Consider the following 15,726-nt stretch of genomic DNA (forward strand, 5'->3'; position numbering starts at 1 on the left):
ACCAGGCGGGGAGGGCGAGAGAAGCTGCCCCTGAAACAGTGACATTTATGGCAGATTCTTTTTATCATATGACCCTTTGTTACCATAGTTAAATAAAATTGATAATAAAAGTAATTTAAAGAAAAATCAGATGTTACCTTAGTTTTTTATTATTTGTGCGGTAGGTACCAAATGTTTTTTTATTATTTATTATTATTGCAGTATGGATATAATTATATATTTTTTTTAAATGTATGCTTTATTTAGCAGATTTTTTGATAATTGCTATAATTATCAACATGAACCAAAACCAACGCCGTGCTTGTTTAGTCTGTGGTATTGACAACGTTATCAATATCATTGCTTGATGCAAATTCTATTTTTAATTTCAGTAGTCTATGGTGGTGAGCTGTTGGCTTGAGCTCGTTCTGTTAGATTATTATTTTGCAAGGAACATATACTTTGGCATTTTTCATTTATGATAATACTACATCACTACACTAGCCACATTTTACACGTAAATTAATCGTTTATAAGAGACATGGAGTTGGTGAGTTACTTATTTTCTATCTTCTGTTTGACAGATTAAAGTATATGAAATGAAAATTATATTTTCTAATTTATATTGTTTTTGCAATCTAATACTTTATGTACAGGTATAACACCTGCTATGTTTGTACAAACAATACAGTTATTTAATAAAATATACTGATAACATAAAATTTTAAATATAACTATTAATTTCTTTATTATGCTTTGTTTTTTGCTCTTTAACCTATATTTTACAAGATGTTTATAAATATACTTTTTGACTTTATTATTATTAGATATTATTGACTATATTTACATTATAGCAGTTCTCTTATTTAATATTCGACAAAGTATTTAAAGGACTGAAGTATACTTTAGTCGTCAAGTCGACTTTGCAATTACATTTGATTCATCAGACGAGATGTATGCCCATACATCTACCAAAGATTCAGAATGTAGTTCTGCTAAGTCGACAACAAAACTCAACATTTGCTCTTTTCTTTTTATCCTAAAAATGCTGTTCAACAAAGATTAAATGAGTGATGTATTTACATTGATTACAAAATTGTAATATAGATACTAATAACCATATATTTATTTATGAAAGTGATTTGTGTATCAGAATTGTGATTATTATTGAAATTTGGGACAGGGTTTAAACTATGTTTTATAAAATTACCACACTAGCAGAACTAGCATATAAAAGCTATATTTTTATATTGCTTTTATGCCAGCATGGCTTTTTAAACCAATTAGTCATCTAAAACATGGATATATGTAAACAGTTAGTATATCCCTTTTATAATATAAATATTTATTGATTGATTTCTTTATTTATGGAGTTTCAAGCGTGCCAGTTGAGCACAATTCATTTCACCAATGTCACATTGTACGGAAAACACAATTTCCTGTGTGTTTTCCATACAAGCAGTAAAATAAAATGATAACTACACAATTATAAAATACATGTAAAAAAGAGATCTAGTAAAAGTACAGCCTTCACCTAAAACAAAACAAACACATATTTACAGTCCATACACAACATATTAGGTTAGTAATGGTAATATTTCACATGGGTGTTCATTAAAAAAGTAATACTTATCCAAATTTATTATGTAACAATTATGTGAAAGTTGATTATTTCATTACTTAACAAACAAAAAAAATGCCAGTCCATGGAATAATACATTTCAATAAATAGCTATCGTAGTATATTCATACAAAAATGGTATCATGTATGTTTGTAAATTATTTAAAAAAAATATTTGTGTGTGTACTTATGTACACAAGTGAGATACTTCTTTGGTGTAACAACATAAATATTTTTCTAAAAATTTTAATAATAGTGTTATTATGTAAATGAGAGATATAATAAAATAGTGCCTAACTTTCATTGAATATAATTGGGAATAATATTTGAAATAAAGTTACCCATTGCCAGATATTTAGGACGGTTTCAAACCACTGCCAGACAACCCTAAATATACTACTAAGCTATAAGTGTCTAAAAACATATTGGGAGCAAAAAATATACTTTATTTGTTCAACAGATTTTACACAGAAATAATTGTTACAGAGATCTCCTTTTAAGCAAGTAATGCCTAGTGCCTCCATTAGGAGACCCCCCACTTCACACACACACTGATTGTCTTCTCATTAGTTAATTTAAATCAATAATATAAATAAATTATAATAATCCTTGTTGTAACTTTACTTTATTATATTTAATTAGTGCTTTTAATTTATTAGAGTTTAAAGGTGTTAAGCGTAGGGGCCTTTCTCATATCTTATATATCTTATCAAGAAAATATGAAAAAGTTGGGCTGTATAGTTTAATGAAAGTTAGGTACTATTTTGTGCACCTTATTTACCTAATAACTAGGACCAAAGTAAACACCATTCAAATTTCATGTTACTTTTTTTCATTCATATTTAGTAATTGCTGTTGTTGGGTATTTGTGAACAGGAACTATCAGGTTTTATAATCTAAAGAAGGTCTGATTGCTTTGTTGCCCCCTCTACAACCTTTATAAAATTCAAGCCAAATGTAACATTTGTTGGTTTGCCGAAATTGGGATCTTCTCAACTGAAGTTTTGATCTGGACCATATTGGCAGATGCACAACACATTCTGGCACACGCATTTAGAGGATAGTAGTACCTTTGGTGGATCTTGATAATAAACTAATTGTTAAAGTACTGCACAGTGATTATTAAGGTCTCACTGTCGCTAATCTTTTAGGACGGGTTATCAATTATGTAAACATGTAAAAGTGCGTTTTGCTGCTTCTGTTAATGTGTCGGAGTGTAGTTACAGGGCGTCGAGGCAGCGATGTCGCTGGCTGGCGTGGTGCCGGGAGTGGCGCTGGGCGTGGGCGCAGGGGTGGGAGTGGGCGTGGGCGCGCTGGTGGGCGCCGGAGTGGGCGCGGTGGGCGGTAAGTAGGCGCGCGGGTGGCGCGAGGTCAGTGCAGCATTTAACGTCCCGGCTGTGCTCGCTGTTGCAGGCGCGGGGCGGCGAGGCGCGGCGCGGCGCGTGCGGGCGGCGAGCTGCTGCTAGTGCGCGGAGTGTCACCCCTCAGTGATCAGTTCTGCTTTCTGTTTCAGGCTAGATATAAGTTAGGTTAGCTAAGCGCATAGGGGCCGGCCGCGCTCGTCGCCGGCGCCGCGCGCGAGCTGCCTCGTCTCACAATGTACCTACTTCAATATATCATGCAGTCCCATGTGCCCGTGACCGTCTGTTTGCGTTGCTGCGGCTCTTTATGTACTGTTGGTTAATATACACTTTCAATATAGCATTTTGTTGGGTTTATAGTAAAATTACACTATACTTAGTCTGGCCATAAATACTGTTACAATTAAAAATAAACAAAATATTGTTTTTGATTTTGAAATTTGTAATTTTTCTGTTTTCTTAATTTCTCGCAAAATATTTTACAATATTTTATATTAAAATGAGTGAGGCGACAAAGGGAACCAGAACGTTGTGATTGCAATACTTAAAGTAGGTAGGTATGGAGCTAAATACTATTTATTATGTACACTTGGTATTCGTCAAATGTTTGTTTGTGTAGGTACTGGGAGATGAAGATAGCGCCTAGAACCATGTCGGGTATTTGAGACATTGATAGGAAGCGCATCTATGGTCAGTTTTAGAGAATAGTGCTTGCTCTAAACGCGACTAGCCTCAATGTTTAAAGGACTGCTTTATCGCAGCTACTGAAGACCACTTCGAATAAGCTTCACATATTTTTAATGTTACGTATATTAATTTCTTTTTCTTTGTAACAATATTTATGGTAAGATTAATAGGTAAAGTAATTATTAAAAAAAAGCTTTTGGTATTTTAAACTTCCAACTATACTAGGGGACCACTATAAAAAGTGTGAATGTGAGAATTATGACAGTAAACTGCTGCAAGAGAAGTATGAAATGTATTAGTATAGATAATCGAATGAGCCGCGGTGAGAGTGTGTGTTGCGAGTGCGTGCGTCCTCCCGCCGCCCCCGCGCGCGCTCCTCCCCGTCTCACCCATGCTCTGTTGCAGGTGGCTTTCTGGCCGCGCCCGTCTACGACCTGCAGCAGGTGGGCGACGTGTACACAGGTGAGTGCGCACACAGACACACACAGAGTACACATAGCACATACAGCACAAGTGACGTGAGTGACGGAGGTACGTGCGCACGCGCAGGGCCGGGGGGCAAGTGCTCGACGCTGCCGGCCATTCTGGGCGGCACGCTGCCGCGGCTGTCGTCGGAGCAGGCGGAGGCGGTCGCGCGCGCCAAGAAGTACGCGATGGAGCAGAGCATAAAGATGGTGCTGATGAAGCAGACGCTGGCACACCAGCAGCAGCAGATGGCCACGCAGCGCACGCAGGTGCAGCGTCAGCAGGCGCTCGCGCTCATGTGCAGGTACACTTGAACACAATAATACTTACAGAGAGATATATCGAGGGCATCACGTATTATCCCACATGTAGCATTGTGCTCAAACTAACCATATTAAGGCATTCCTTTCTATGAAATCAACCTCTATAAAATAGGCCATTACTGAGAAAGAAATCGTGAAAATTAAAGCAACAAACGGGAAAGAACTCAAAACGCATCGAAACAAACCGACGACGCCGGAAAGCGATCTTGCCGTATCTTTATATAAAGCCTTCCTTTGAGATGCGACAAAATCGCTTTCCAGCGTCGAAGCGCAATGAGTGAAGCAGATAAGGTGTCGATGTCAATCGTCTGTCACAGCTGTCATTTAAAATATGATTGATTTTACTTGATTAAAAATAGGTTGTCTTTTGATTTTTTACTAATTAATTGACATTTTCTTTATGTATGCTCTATTAATATAAGCAAATAAGTTTGTTAATATACTTAAAACTATACTGAATTAAAATGAACAAATATTTTGTTTTCATATCACTGTAATAGATTAGTCGTATCGGTTATGGACTATTTTTCTTATTTTCTCCGCTTCCAGATTGTCAATTAAGCTGATTTTTGGCATTCTAAAATTAAAAAAAAAAAAAATTTTTTTAGACCATATCCCAATTCTTTATATTTGGGCCCACGTTTTTCGTCTCCTTTATTTTAATGATGAGAGCGATACCTTGAGATTCCCGCCTCGGCTGGTCGAGTCCTTGATTTGTTTGCTGAAAAGATCTGAGCTCTCACCAGCACTTGACGTTGGTGATCCTTGAGGTCCGTTTCTCTAAAGCACTTGTGTGTGTGCGTGTGTGTGTGTGACTGCAGAGTGTACGTGGGTTCGATCTCGTTCGAGCTGAAGGAGGATACGATTCGGCAAGCGTTCCTGCCATTTGGGCCCATCAAGTCCATCAACATGTCGTGGGACCCCGTCACGCAGAAACACAAGGGGTTCGCCTTCGTGGAGTACGAGATCCCCGAGGCCGCACAGCTCAGCCTCGAGCAGATGAACGGCGTCATGCTCGGCGGAAGGTATTGTTTATATATATTGTAAGAAACTATTGGAAATATTAAATAAAATGGGGAAAGGTAATGAATTAAAACAAGGCTTCAAATAATGATTAAACAACCAAAGGAGCTTTCGCTATGTCTTCGTACATGGCATCGACTTCGTCGTCAGGATATGTAGACGTAGAGGCATATACTTGTATAACTTTTAATTTATATCTGTCAGTTATTCCTATAACAAGGTACGCCACCCTTGCTGACACACTACCAACCTCTACAACGTTGCGTTTGAGTGATTTGTGGATCATAAATCCGACGCCATCTTGGGATGGTTGGTGTCCTTAATCTGCCAGTTAAAATGACTTAGCTCCACTTCGAGTTCTGCCAGGTGTTCGTTCAGCCGCCAAGAGCGTCCGTTAAAAGTTTATTTAATGGAGTATTCAAAACACACAATATGTTACTCTTTTATGACATCACTTGGTCTTGTAAAGTGTGTTAGGTAATACCTAATAATAATAATCATAGCATAATGTAAATTAAAAAAAAATATATATCGAATATTGTACTAGGGGTATATTTTATCCGGTTTAAATATATAGGAAAGTACATTTGAGCAAGTGTGAGGCGTCCCACAGGAACATCAAGGTGGTGGGTCGTCCGTCCAACATGCCGCAGGCGCAGGCCGTCATCGACGAGATCCAGGAGGAGGCCAAGCAGTACAACCGCATCTACGTCGCCTCCATACACCCCGAGCTCACCGAAGATGATATTAAGAAGTGAGCCTATCATTTATTTATTTTTTAGGGAAACAAACAGAATATAACATTACATTCACAAACATTACAAATTTAAAAAATAAGACACAATCCAATTGAGTTTCCACATAAAAATTACAGATACAAACAATAAAACACATGATATAAATATACAATTAAAAGTTACATATAAAAAAATAAATAATTCAATTATTTTAATTTCAGAATATATATATAATATATATATATAGAATAATATATATATATATATATAATATATATATATATATATATATAAATTAATCACAATTACAGTATTTCATCAGTATTTTTTTAAAATCATTAACATCATTAATTTTGAAAATATCATTGGCAAACAATTTATCATATCTGGTGCAGGCTCTATTGACAAAGATATTTTGGTTGTTGCTGGCATCTATTAAAGGGTGTATTAAATAGCATATTTGTTAAATTATTCTATTTCTGATTGTTTTTATTGTAATGGACTTAAGTAAGCATTTTTCATGGTTGAATGTAAAAAAGGTAGTTTTGCTGAGAAAAGTCGGCAACAATCTCAACAGTTGCTCTTTTCAATATAACGTTTGTTATTGTTTTAATGAATTAATATTATAACAATTTTGAAAATGTATGAATTCTGAAAATATATGCCACATAATGTTGTATTCGCACCTGCAGCGTGTTCGAGGCGTTCGGGCCCATCACGTACTGCAAGCTGGCGTACGGCGCCTCCGCGCACAAGCACAAGGGCTACGGGTTCATCGAGTACGCGACACTGCCTGCTGCGCTCGAGGCCATCGCCTCCATGAACCTCTTCGACCTTGGCGGCCAGTACCTGCGCGTGGGCCGCGCCATCACGCCGCCCAACGCGCTGGCGGGCCCCCCGCAGGCCTCCGCCATGCCCACCGCTGCCGCCGTGGCCGCCGCCGCCGCCACCGCTAAGATACAGGCCATGGACGCCGTCGCCACCAACGCCGTCGCGCTCGGTCTTTCCAAGCTGAGCGCGCTGGGCGTGCCGCCTTCGGCCGCGCTGCCCTCGCTGGCGGCTGCTCTCCCCCTCCCCGCCGCCCTGCCCACTCCCGCCATCCCGCCGCCCGGCGTCGTGATCCCGGCGCCCCCCGCGCCCGCTGCGCCTGCCCCTCTCCCCGCCGCGCCCTCCGCGCAGGACGCCGCGCTGCAGCGCAAGCTGCTGGACAGCTCGCCCGACACGCTGCAGCAGCAGGAGTCGCTCTCCATCTCGGGCCAGTCGGCGCGCCACCTAGTGATGCAGCGCCTCATGCGGCGCCGTGCCTCACGTACGCTGCTGCTGCGCAACATGGTATCGGCCGAGGAGGTGGACGAGGCGCTGCACCACGAGATCCAGGAGGAGTGTGGCAAGTGGGGCCGCGTGGAGCGCCTCGTGATCTACAACGAGCGCCAGAGCGAAGAAGACGACCCGGCGCAGGCCAGCGTCAAGGTGTTCGTGCAGTTCGCGGAGGCGGAGGAGGCGGCGGCGGCAGCGCGCGCTCTGCACGGTCGCTATTTCGGGGGCCGCACCGTGCGAGCGGCGCTCTACGATCAGGATCTCTTTGACCACGGCGACCTGTCCGGCTAACGAGCCTAATACTCGCTAAACTTTACTGCTATTTTACTATTAATCCTTGATTATTTCATAGTAAAAAATAAAGCACACAGCTTCCAAGTCGCTCGACCTCTACGACCGTATCCTCTTCAACTGCGGCCATGCATTAAGGACGAGGATCCACGATATGTGACAAAGAACGAAAAGCGATCCTATATTTAATGACATCACATTTCAAAATATTTTTATATTTTCTTAAAACTAGAACACGAAATGTGAACAGAAATAATATCCAAACTGTTGATTCAATAATTTTTAAGTGTGAAATTGGAAAATTCAACCAAACTTACTACTGTAAGACATGAAATCTGAGTTACTTGAGTTTTAGTTATTCTTTGCCATGTGCTTTCTTTTTAAGTTATCTTATTTATAGTTTTAAAGTAAATTTTTTTTAAGACATATTTCAAAATTATCATAGAGAAATAAGTGATATATTGCTTCTCTTATGCTTGCTCAGTAATAATATATTTATATATATATTTATTTCTTTTTTATTCTTCTTTCCTCCGGATATGAAAAATATAGATAAAAGTATTTTATATTTTAAGACCAGAAAAAATATTTTTCTTTTGAATTTTCTAAAATATTTAGCTTATGAAATTACATTATAAGTGGTACAGTGATACTCGGAGAAAATAACCAACAGTGCATGTGTTAGCATATACACATACATGTTCCATAGAAATAAAAATGCCAAGTTCAGATGTAAGTAATGCTGACAGTAATAAGTTAATTAGTTAATAATGTCATCCATTATGTTACACAAAATGGTTCCTAACAAAACAAGGAATCTTAGATATTGTAGAATTTTTACTTAATAAATATAATTATAAATTCTTCAATAGTTTGTTTCCATGTCTTTAAAAAAACCTGCGCTTATCTAAGATTTTACAAAATGTCTAAATGAAATAACTTTCTTCACGCACATATCTTACCCAGCTATATAACTAAGCCGCCGCGTCGCCGCGTAGCAAGAGTTAACGCGGCGTGTTCTTAAGAAATTGTTGTTTAATCATTTTTTACCTTGATTTGTGTGCTCCGATTGTTTTTGTGTAAGTGATGTGCTTGCTTTATATATTCTTTAATTAACATGAGAACAGAAGCCAGGCCAGCCGCCAGTCGTGGCCAATTTATGTCTTTTTAATTAATTTTGTAATTAATACTTGCATAACGACGTTATTTAATTTTAATTATGCATCAACTTATTTTGTTTCGCTGACATCGTCACTAAATGCGTTTTGCAAACCGCGTTTAGTAATATATTTTTTTGAAATAGTAGTTAGAAATATGAACTAGCGAACTTTGTTTAAAGAAATCGGACAATCGCGAGTACAGTTCGCCCACCGTTCCGTAGAGAAATTGGTCTCGAGGTTTAGTGCTTTTTCTGAAATCCAAGCTTAGCTTAGCCAGTGTCAACCGTAAGTACGCTATTAATTTTGTTCCCTTTATAGTGTCGAAATATATATTTTTTCAGGAAATCAAGGGACTGTAGGTCTAAGTAGGTGTGTTTTGAATTTCAACTCGATATATGGAAGTATTTTTATGTTAGTTCGTCGATTTATCTGTCCTCTGTAATTTTGATTTTAAAGGTTCTTTTTTTATTTCAAAGTGAACTTTTCCATCGGTCTCATTACCACTGAGTCAGGATCTGGTGAAGGAGACCCGTGAAAGATTGGGGAAACTCAAATTTTATAGTTTTGTACTATACCTATGTATCCAACAATGTCTTATAATCATCATCTGATAACTGATTGGTGTTGATGATAGGAGACTCAACTCCTCAACGACTAGGAGTTAATCTTTAAATATTATAGGCAATGCACGTGGGCATTGCCCCGCGCGGCGACAGACACGCGATGTTATATGTTCATAAGTAAATGTGGAATACCTATATTATAAATTCAATATACAATTATACTGACTAATACATTTTCAATTGTTTTATAATACCTGAATATTATGTAGATTAGCTGTCGGTGCGCTATTGTTTTAGTTTAATGTTAAACAACACAATTTATATTATGTCGTTAATATACATCTGGGTCAGGCAGGTACAGTATATTTGCAAGCATGTGTTCAGAGGCCGTCCTGGCGCAGCGCGCACTCGTAGGAATGAACAACGGCCGATTAAAACGCAATGGAACGAAATGAAGTATTAATAGCTTTGATATATCGGAAAGTCAATACAATATAATGATAAGCCAAAAATAATGTTTTATGCAAATTACACTAAGTTCATCGTACGAATAAATTATCATAATGTACAACAAAACTACAAAAATCACGAAATCGGCGGAAAATGGGGAACGGAGGGTCTCGTGAAGCTGATTTAATTTGATTTGATAAAAAATAAAATTATATGAGTACATAAAACTTTATTATTTAAAAGTAGTGACTTTCAATACCATTACAATATTACAGCAAAAAATCAATAACAGTAATAGATGAGAATAACTAATAAGTATTAGTTAATAATACAAAACATTAAGGCAGATGCGCCTTGCAGATATAGGCAAGTAACGTATAGGTACTACTATATACTACCAATCTCTAGATATGTTGCGCGTTGGGCGTCCTCTCGAGGAAGGTCAGGGGCAGGCCCCCGCGCACCACCTGCACAATGCCGGACGCGGGGTCCACGGCGGGGCAGCGGGGCGCGGCGGGCGCGGGCCGCACGCTGCAGCGCGCCAGCACGGCCGCCAGCCCCGCCACCGACTGCATCATGCCCAGGCGCTCGCCTGCAATGAACACACGGCAGTACCTTAACAGTAGGTTCCCAGGTTCCCTCTGCCTCCCTTGCTATGTGCGAAATATAGCGTATACTAAGCATTTTTTATATATATTTTTATCTTCAACCGCATATATAACAGGTTGAGCGGTGTTGCTTAGGTGTTTAGGTTACACTGCCAAACTCTCTATTTACTATTTGTATTGCGTATAAGAGTGGTAGAACTCAACGCTCTGTCTTATTACCAGAATTGGGAAATGTATGAATGAACGGGGTTCTTATCCGCCGCGCCACAACCGCAGCGTTAAGAAGAAACACATTAATGAGTCACATTATATACTATCTAGTATATTGTAATCAACACAACAACAACAACAACAACGTTAGTAGGTTCTCTGGACGTTGTGATAGTACTCACCTATACAAGCGCGCGGTCCCTCGCCAAATGGCATGTATACGTATTTATTTGATGAATTAAAATTTTCAGGACTAAATCGCTCCGGCCGAAACTCGGAAGGGTTTTCGAAATATTTTGGATCATTTTGTATTGCCTGTAGTGGAATCACTACTCGCACGCCTTTGTTGATTGTTAAATTGAGTTCTTCAAAAGTGTAGTTGCGAGAGCATTCCCTTATTAAAAATCCGAGAGATGGGAACATCCTCATCCCTTCCTTGAGGCACCATTCTAGATAAGTCATTTCTTTGATAGCATCGTAGCTGAGTTTATTATTATACTTGGCCAACACTCTGTCTATTTCTTTTTGAGCCTTTTCCTGTACTTCAATATTGTATGCGAGCTCGTGCAGCGTGTAGCTGGTGGCGGACGATGACGTTTCAAACCCTGCAGCAAAGAATACAAACACTTGTGCTGCAAGTAGTTCGTCATCCAATTCGAGCGTCGTGACTTCCGGCGTGCCATCCGGCTTCATCCTCTCTATAGACTCTCCTACCATCTTTCCCTTTTGCTTACATTCGAGTAAAAGATCAATAAAATCGTTTCTACCTGAAGGCTCATAATTTCTCTGTTTTACGACGGAATCCACCAATGTAAATATACCTCTTTCTACCCGGCTCAAAGTTTTTAAACTTTTGAATACATTTGGAAATAATTCTTTTAATGTTATGACTACCAGTTCTTTAAAGCCAAATTTAAATATATTTGCTCCTAGTTTACGAAACGCAGAATTCTCGTCCTTCAAGGAATCTGCATCGAGGCCAAATCCGCAAGCGCCTATGAAGTCAGTGGTATAGCGAGCCATGAGGTCCCGCGCGTCCAGCTCGCGGCCACACGCAGAGAGGGAGGGGCCCTCAAGCATGCGCGCCTGTAGCCGCTCGGCGCGCTCCACGATGAGGGGGAACATGGCCTTCAGCTTGCCGCTGGTGAAGGCCGGCGTCATGCGCTGCCGCAGCAGCCGCCAGGTGTCGCCGTCCACGAAGAACAAGTTCTTAAGGAGAGGTTCTATGGCATCTCTATATTGGTTGAGTCCGCGTGGGTAAAAATATGCGAAATCTGTGGTAAGTATGCGTTTTGCTATATCTATATCTCTAATAACCAGCTCAGCGCGAGACGCGCGATAAAAACCTACGACTTTCTCCGTCGGGTACTTCCAGTACATTTCCACCGCTAACTCTGTTACACTCTTTTGTCTTAAGTAATTTTTCGAATTATTCCCAAAGAACAGTACCGGTTTATCATGTTTCACTCCCTTTTGTTGCCAATATTTGTGATTTCTCGTTCCATATATATAAAGGGCAATAACCGCTACTAGTATCAAGGATAAAGTAATCATTTTAACATCAAGTTACTTCTACTCCGTGTTGAAGCCGGTTCCGTGAGGCAACAAAACGTAAACAAATGTGAGTCACTATTTACAGTTCCACTGGCTGTTTGTTGTCCGTGACGCGTGCTCGCGGCCGCGCGCTCCACACCACTGGCCTGGAAGCGCCGCGATGTGCGTTTTATATTATCAAAGCGGAACGAGTGGAGTTCGTAAATAAGAGATATGATGAAATGTTCATAAAAATTATTTAATATTATTTGAAGCAGTAATTTGGGACACCAGAAAAAAAAACAATGTAAACGTTTTATATGTGATTAGGTACATTATAGCAAGTATTTTCATATATTTTGGAACCTACATGTACTTATGTTTATTGTATTTTAAATGACTAATATATATATCTTATCACAAATTTAACTTACAATTACGGGGCAATAGTTTCTAAGTAATTTCACAACTACAAAGGCAGCAGGCTTCTACATTAAATGTAGCGCCAACAAGAGATTGTAATGAAGTTATTTATTTATTTATTTATAGAAAGACCCTAGTGTTGCGATACTCCTCTCCGGTGCCGATTTTAGCACTACCGGCGCCCTGGGCGAAGTTTTTTCGGCGCCCCCTAACTACAATTCAATAACATACAAAAAAGGGAATGGGTAAAACGAAATAACCATCTATTAAAAAAAAAATAATGAAAAAAACTAATAAAATTTCACTTCTTCTAGCCTTTCTATCTGCGAACTCTATTGAAAAACCCTCCTCGGTAAGAAAATTCGGCAGCAGGTAACAGATCAAACAGTTCTCCAGAAGACTCCCCGTAATCCGTAATCAAAGTCGACGATCACTTTGTTTTTTTTTACCTCTTAGACCATTTTAAAGGGCATCAAAAGGAAAGGGGCATCAAAGTCGACGATCATTTCGTTTTTTTTTAGATCTTAGACCATTTTAAAGGGCATCAAGTACGCGAAGCCGCATCGGGCATCAAAGTCGACGATCACTTTGTTTTTTTTTTTAGATCTTAGACCATTTTAAAGGGCATCAAGTCCCCTAAGCCGCATCGGCAGCAAATACCCTAGGAACGCCACAGCAGCGTGGAGACATCTTTGCACAAAGCGCCCTCTTTATCCGGCACCCTAACGCCGCTACTGCTCCTCTCTTCATATTCCGCCGAATTCTGAAGGCATTGCGTGTTGGGTTGCTGAAACCAACGCCGTGCTGTCATCGACACCAAAGCGAACAAATGTTAAATACTTTATTTTCTCGAGAGAGAATCGAAATGGCATCGATAACCGTCATAAAATAGTTCCTTTAAATTCACTTTTAAATAGATTTCATTGAATACGTGTTTCGTGGTTTTTTAGGATACACCTCCTAGGGGTGGTGATAAGGGATTCAAAGTTTGTATGGAAAAATCTTTAAATGGCCACCGATTTTTATAAAATTTGAAACATAGACTCTTAAAAGTATTTAATTGAACATATGTTTCACGGTTTTCTAGAATTCTCCCCCTAAGGGTGCAAATAAGGGGTTGAAAGTTTGTATGGAAAAATCTTTAAATCTGCGCTGATTTTTATAAAATTTGAAATTTAGATTCTTAAAAATATTTCCCTGAACACGTGTTTCATGGTTTATTAGAATTTATCCTTAAGGGTGTAAATAAGCAAGCGAAGCTGCGCGCGTCCGCTAGTTTGAAAATAAAATTTCCAGCTACATTGCGGCAATGCAACATTAAATGTTTTATTAATTGCATTAGATAAACATTGGCCTAACGATGCTTGTTGTTTTATTTCAGTAATTTCGGCCAAAAACTTTGAATCGTAATAAGAAAAGTCTAGTTTATAATACTTCGCGGACAGTATCTCGTGCTAATAGATTTCGGAGTAAGATCCTATTATATATAGATTATGTATATGTACATATTTTACGCCAATATATCATTTTACTCGTCGTGTGAGGCAGTCCTGGCATAGTGGCGCTGTGAAATTCGGCCACTCAACACGCAATGTCTCGAACAGCCGGCGGCGCGCAGGGAACGGAGTGTTCAGACATTTAGTATGTAGTTGTCTCTGCCTACGCCGGTATGTAATGGGATGCACTGTGAACTTCACAGAGTGAAGATACATTATTTTTACAAATTAAAACCTATAGGTACTTATAACAAAATCGTGACTGATTGGTGTCTATACTTGAAACATAACTTAACTTAGCTTCCCGCTTTATTCCTAGCGGGGTCGTCAGGGAGAACGGAGCGCCAAACGCTACGGTCTCTACATTTCTCTTTCGCCTCGTCCCCTAATCAACCTCCTCATACATGCCCTCCGGGGGGTCCTCGTGCTTTTTACGTGACCTTCCTCCAGTATCTTTATGTTTTTTCGAAGGTCAACCGGGGTCTCCCCCTGCTTCTCTTACCACTCACTTTTCCATCATACTTTTTTTGCCATTCATCTCTCATTCGTTCGACGTGCCCAAACCAGCTGAGCACGTTCTTCTTCATTCTCACCGTGACTCTTCATTTTCTGTGTGTCTCTTCATTGTGGATTCGATCAGATAAGCTGACTGCGCATATCCTCCGAAGAGATCGCATCTCCACAGCAATCATCTTTCTTTCATTCTTCTTCTGTAATACCCACGTTTCGCTGTCGCATAACAACGTTGGCGGTAGTTTGATATAATAATTATGTCAACCGATAGACTAACTTCACACCCACCTCAGTCTACCACCACGTCTCACCACGGACTACTGCAAACTATTCGAAACGTCGGGTTTCCAAGAATGTATAATCTTAAATACCTATACGCGATTAATCTGTTAAAATAGTTTCATTTAAAATGCGTACGTAGTGGTTGTACTATGTTAAACTTCTTTTTGTCTTAATTTGGCATATTGACAAGAACAAACATAATAAATATTCGGGTGAATTGAGGAATTTAATATTTTTAAATGAGAACATCCTTTTTTTTAAGTTAGTTGAAAAGAAATGCACCGATTGAGGAATGTCATTTCTGGCGAAAAGTTTTAACAATGTTTTTTCTTGCAATTATTACAGTAAAAGTAGGTATTACAACTTCTGTGGTGTGTGGTCTTCATCATCAGTTCCACGTCATCAAATTGTACTTTTCGAAAGCAAACACAAGAGTCTTTACAAAAATACCCAAATTATTGTAAGTGTGCCTATAAAATTTAAAGAGTTCCCTTGACTTCTCCAGGATGTCATTTTCATCAGTGCTTAATATGGTTACCATCAGACCACCTGTAAGGTGTACCCTTTTAAACAAAAAAAGAATTGTCCTAATCGGTTTAGGCGTATTCGAATAATCGGTGAACATATATAAAAAATAAAAAAAAAGATTCCGACGAATTGAGAACTTCCCCCATTTTTTTAAAG

The 15,726-nt window shown here is 39.2% G+C and overlaps 2 protein-coding genes across 6 annotated transcripts; one reads left to right on the forward strand and one right to left on the reverse strand.

The window, feature by feature from the left end:
- The first annotated feature begins 340 nt into the window (after positions 1 to 340).
- On the forward strand, positions 341 to 8,673 carry hfp (Poly(U)-binding-splicing factor hfp). 5 transcript variants are annotated; one of them, XM_085184882.1, is made up of 7 exons: positions 342 to 529; positions 2,821 to 2,944; positions 4,054 to 4,110; positions 4,198 to 4,417; positions 5,258 to 5,461; positions 6,037 to 6,213; positions 6,889 to 8,673. In XM_085184882.1, exons 1-7 carry the CDS (start codon positions 521 to 523, stop codon positions 7,802 to 7,804), a joined length of 1,707 nt encoding a protein of 568 aa, XP_085041008.1. In that variant the 5' UTR covers positions 342 to 520; the 3' UTR covers positions 7,805 to 8,673. The 5 variants fall into 5 exon arrangements, with proteins under 5 accessions (XP_085064570.1, XP_085041008.1, XP_085064571.1 ...); XM_085184883.1 differs by having other exon boundaries at positions 348 to 529; positions 6,073 to 6,213; XM_085208444.1 differs by having other exon boundaries at positions 341 to 529; positions 4,054 to 4,417.
- A 1,513-nt stretch (positions 8,674 to 10,186) lies between these two features.
- LOC146539317 (cytochrome P450 6B5-like) lies at positions 10,187 to 13,019 on the reverse strand. The gene is made up of 2 exons (XM_085184885.1): positions 10,978 to 13,019; positions 10,187 to 10,569 (listed from the first exon to the last, which is right to left on the reverse strand). The coding sequence occupies exons 1-2, from the start codon at positions 12,347 to 12,349 to the stop codon at positions 10,382 to 10,384; spliced, it is 1,560 nt and encodes a 519-aa protein (XP_085041011.1). The 5' UTR covers positions 12,350 to 13,019; the 3' UTR covers positions 10,187 to 10,381.
- Between the last annotated feature and the right edge of the window lie 2,707 nt (positions 13,020 to 15,726).

Source organism: Heliconius melpomene, chromosome 4 (genome assembly GCF_056956725.1).
Source record: "Heliconius melpomene rosina isolate 202511_hmr_F chromosome 4, ASM5695672v1, whole genome shotgun sequence".
Lineage (NCBI taxonomy): Eukaryota > Metazoa > Arthropoda > Insecta > Lepidoptera > Nymphalidae > Heliconius > Heliconius melpomene.

Bases quoted from the DNA above. Each gene is read 5' to 3' on its own strand.
- hfp (XM_085208444.1), top strand. The intron at 5,462-6,036 runs GTATTGTTTATA...TTAAATATATAG, and splicing joins GGCGTCATGCTCGGCGGAAG to GAAAGTACATTTGAGCAAGT. The intron at 6,214-6,888 runs GTGAGCCTATCA...TCGCACCTGCAG, and splicing joins ACCGAAGATGATATTAAGAA to CGTGTTCGAGGCGTTCGGGC.
- LOC146539317 (XM_085184885.1), bottom strand. From the start codon at position 12,349: ATGATTACTTTATCCTTGATACTAGTAGCGGTTATTGCCCTTTATATA. The intron at 10,570-10,977 runs GTGAGTACTATC...TGTTCATTGCAG, and splicing joins GGGACCGCGCGCTTGTATAG to GCGAGCGCCTGGGCATGATG.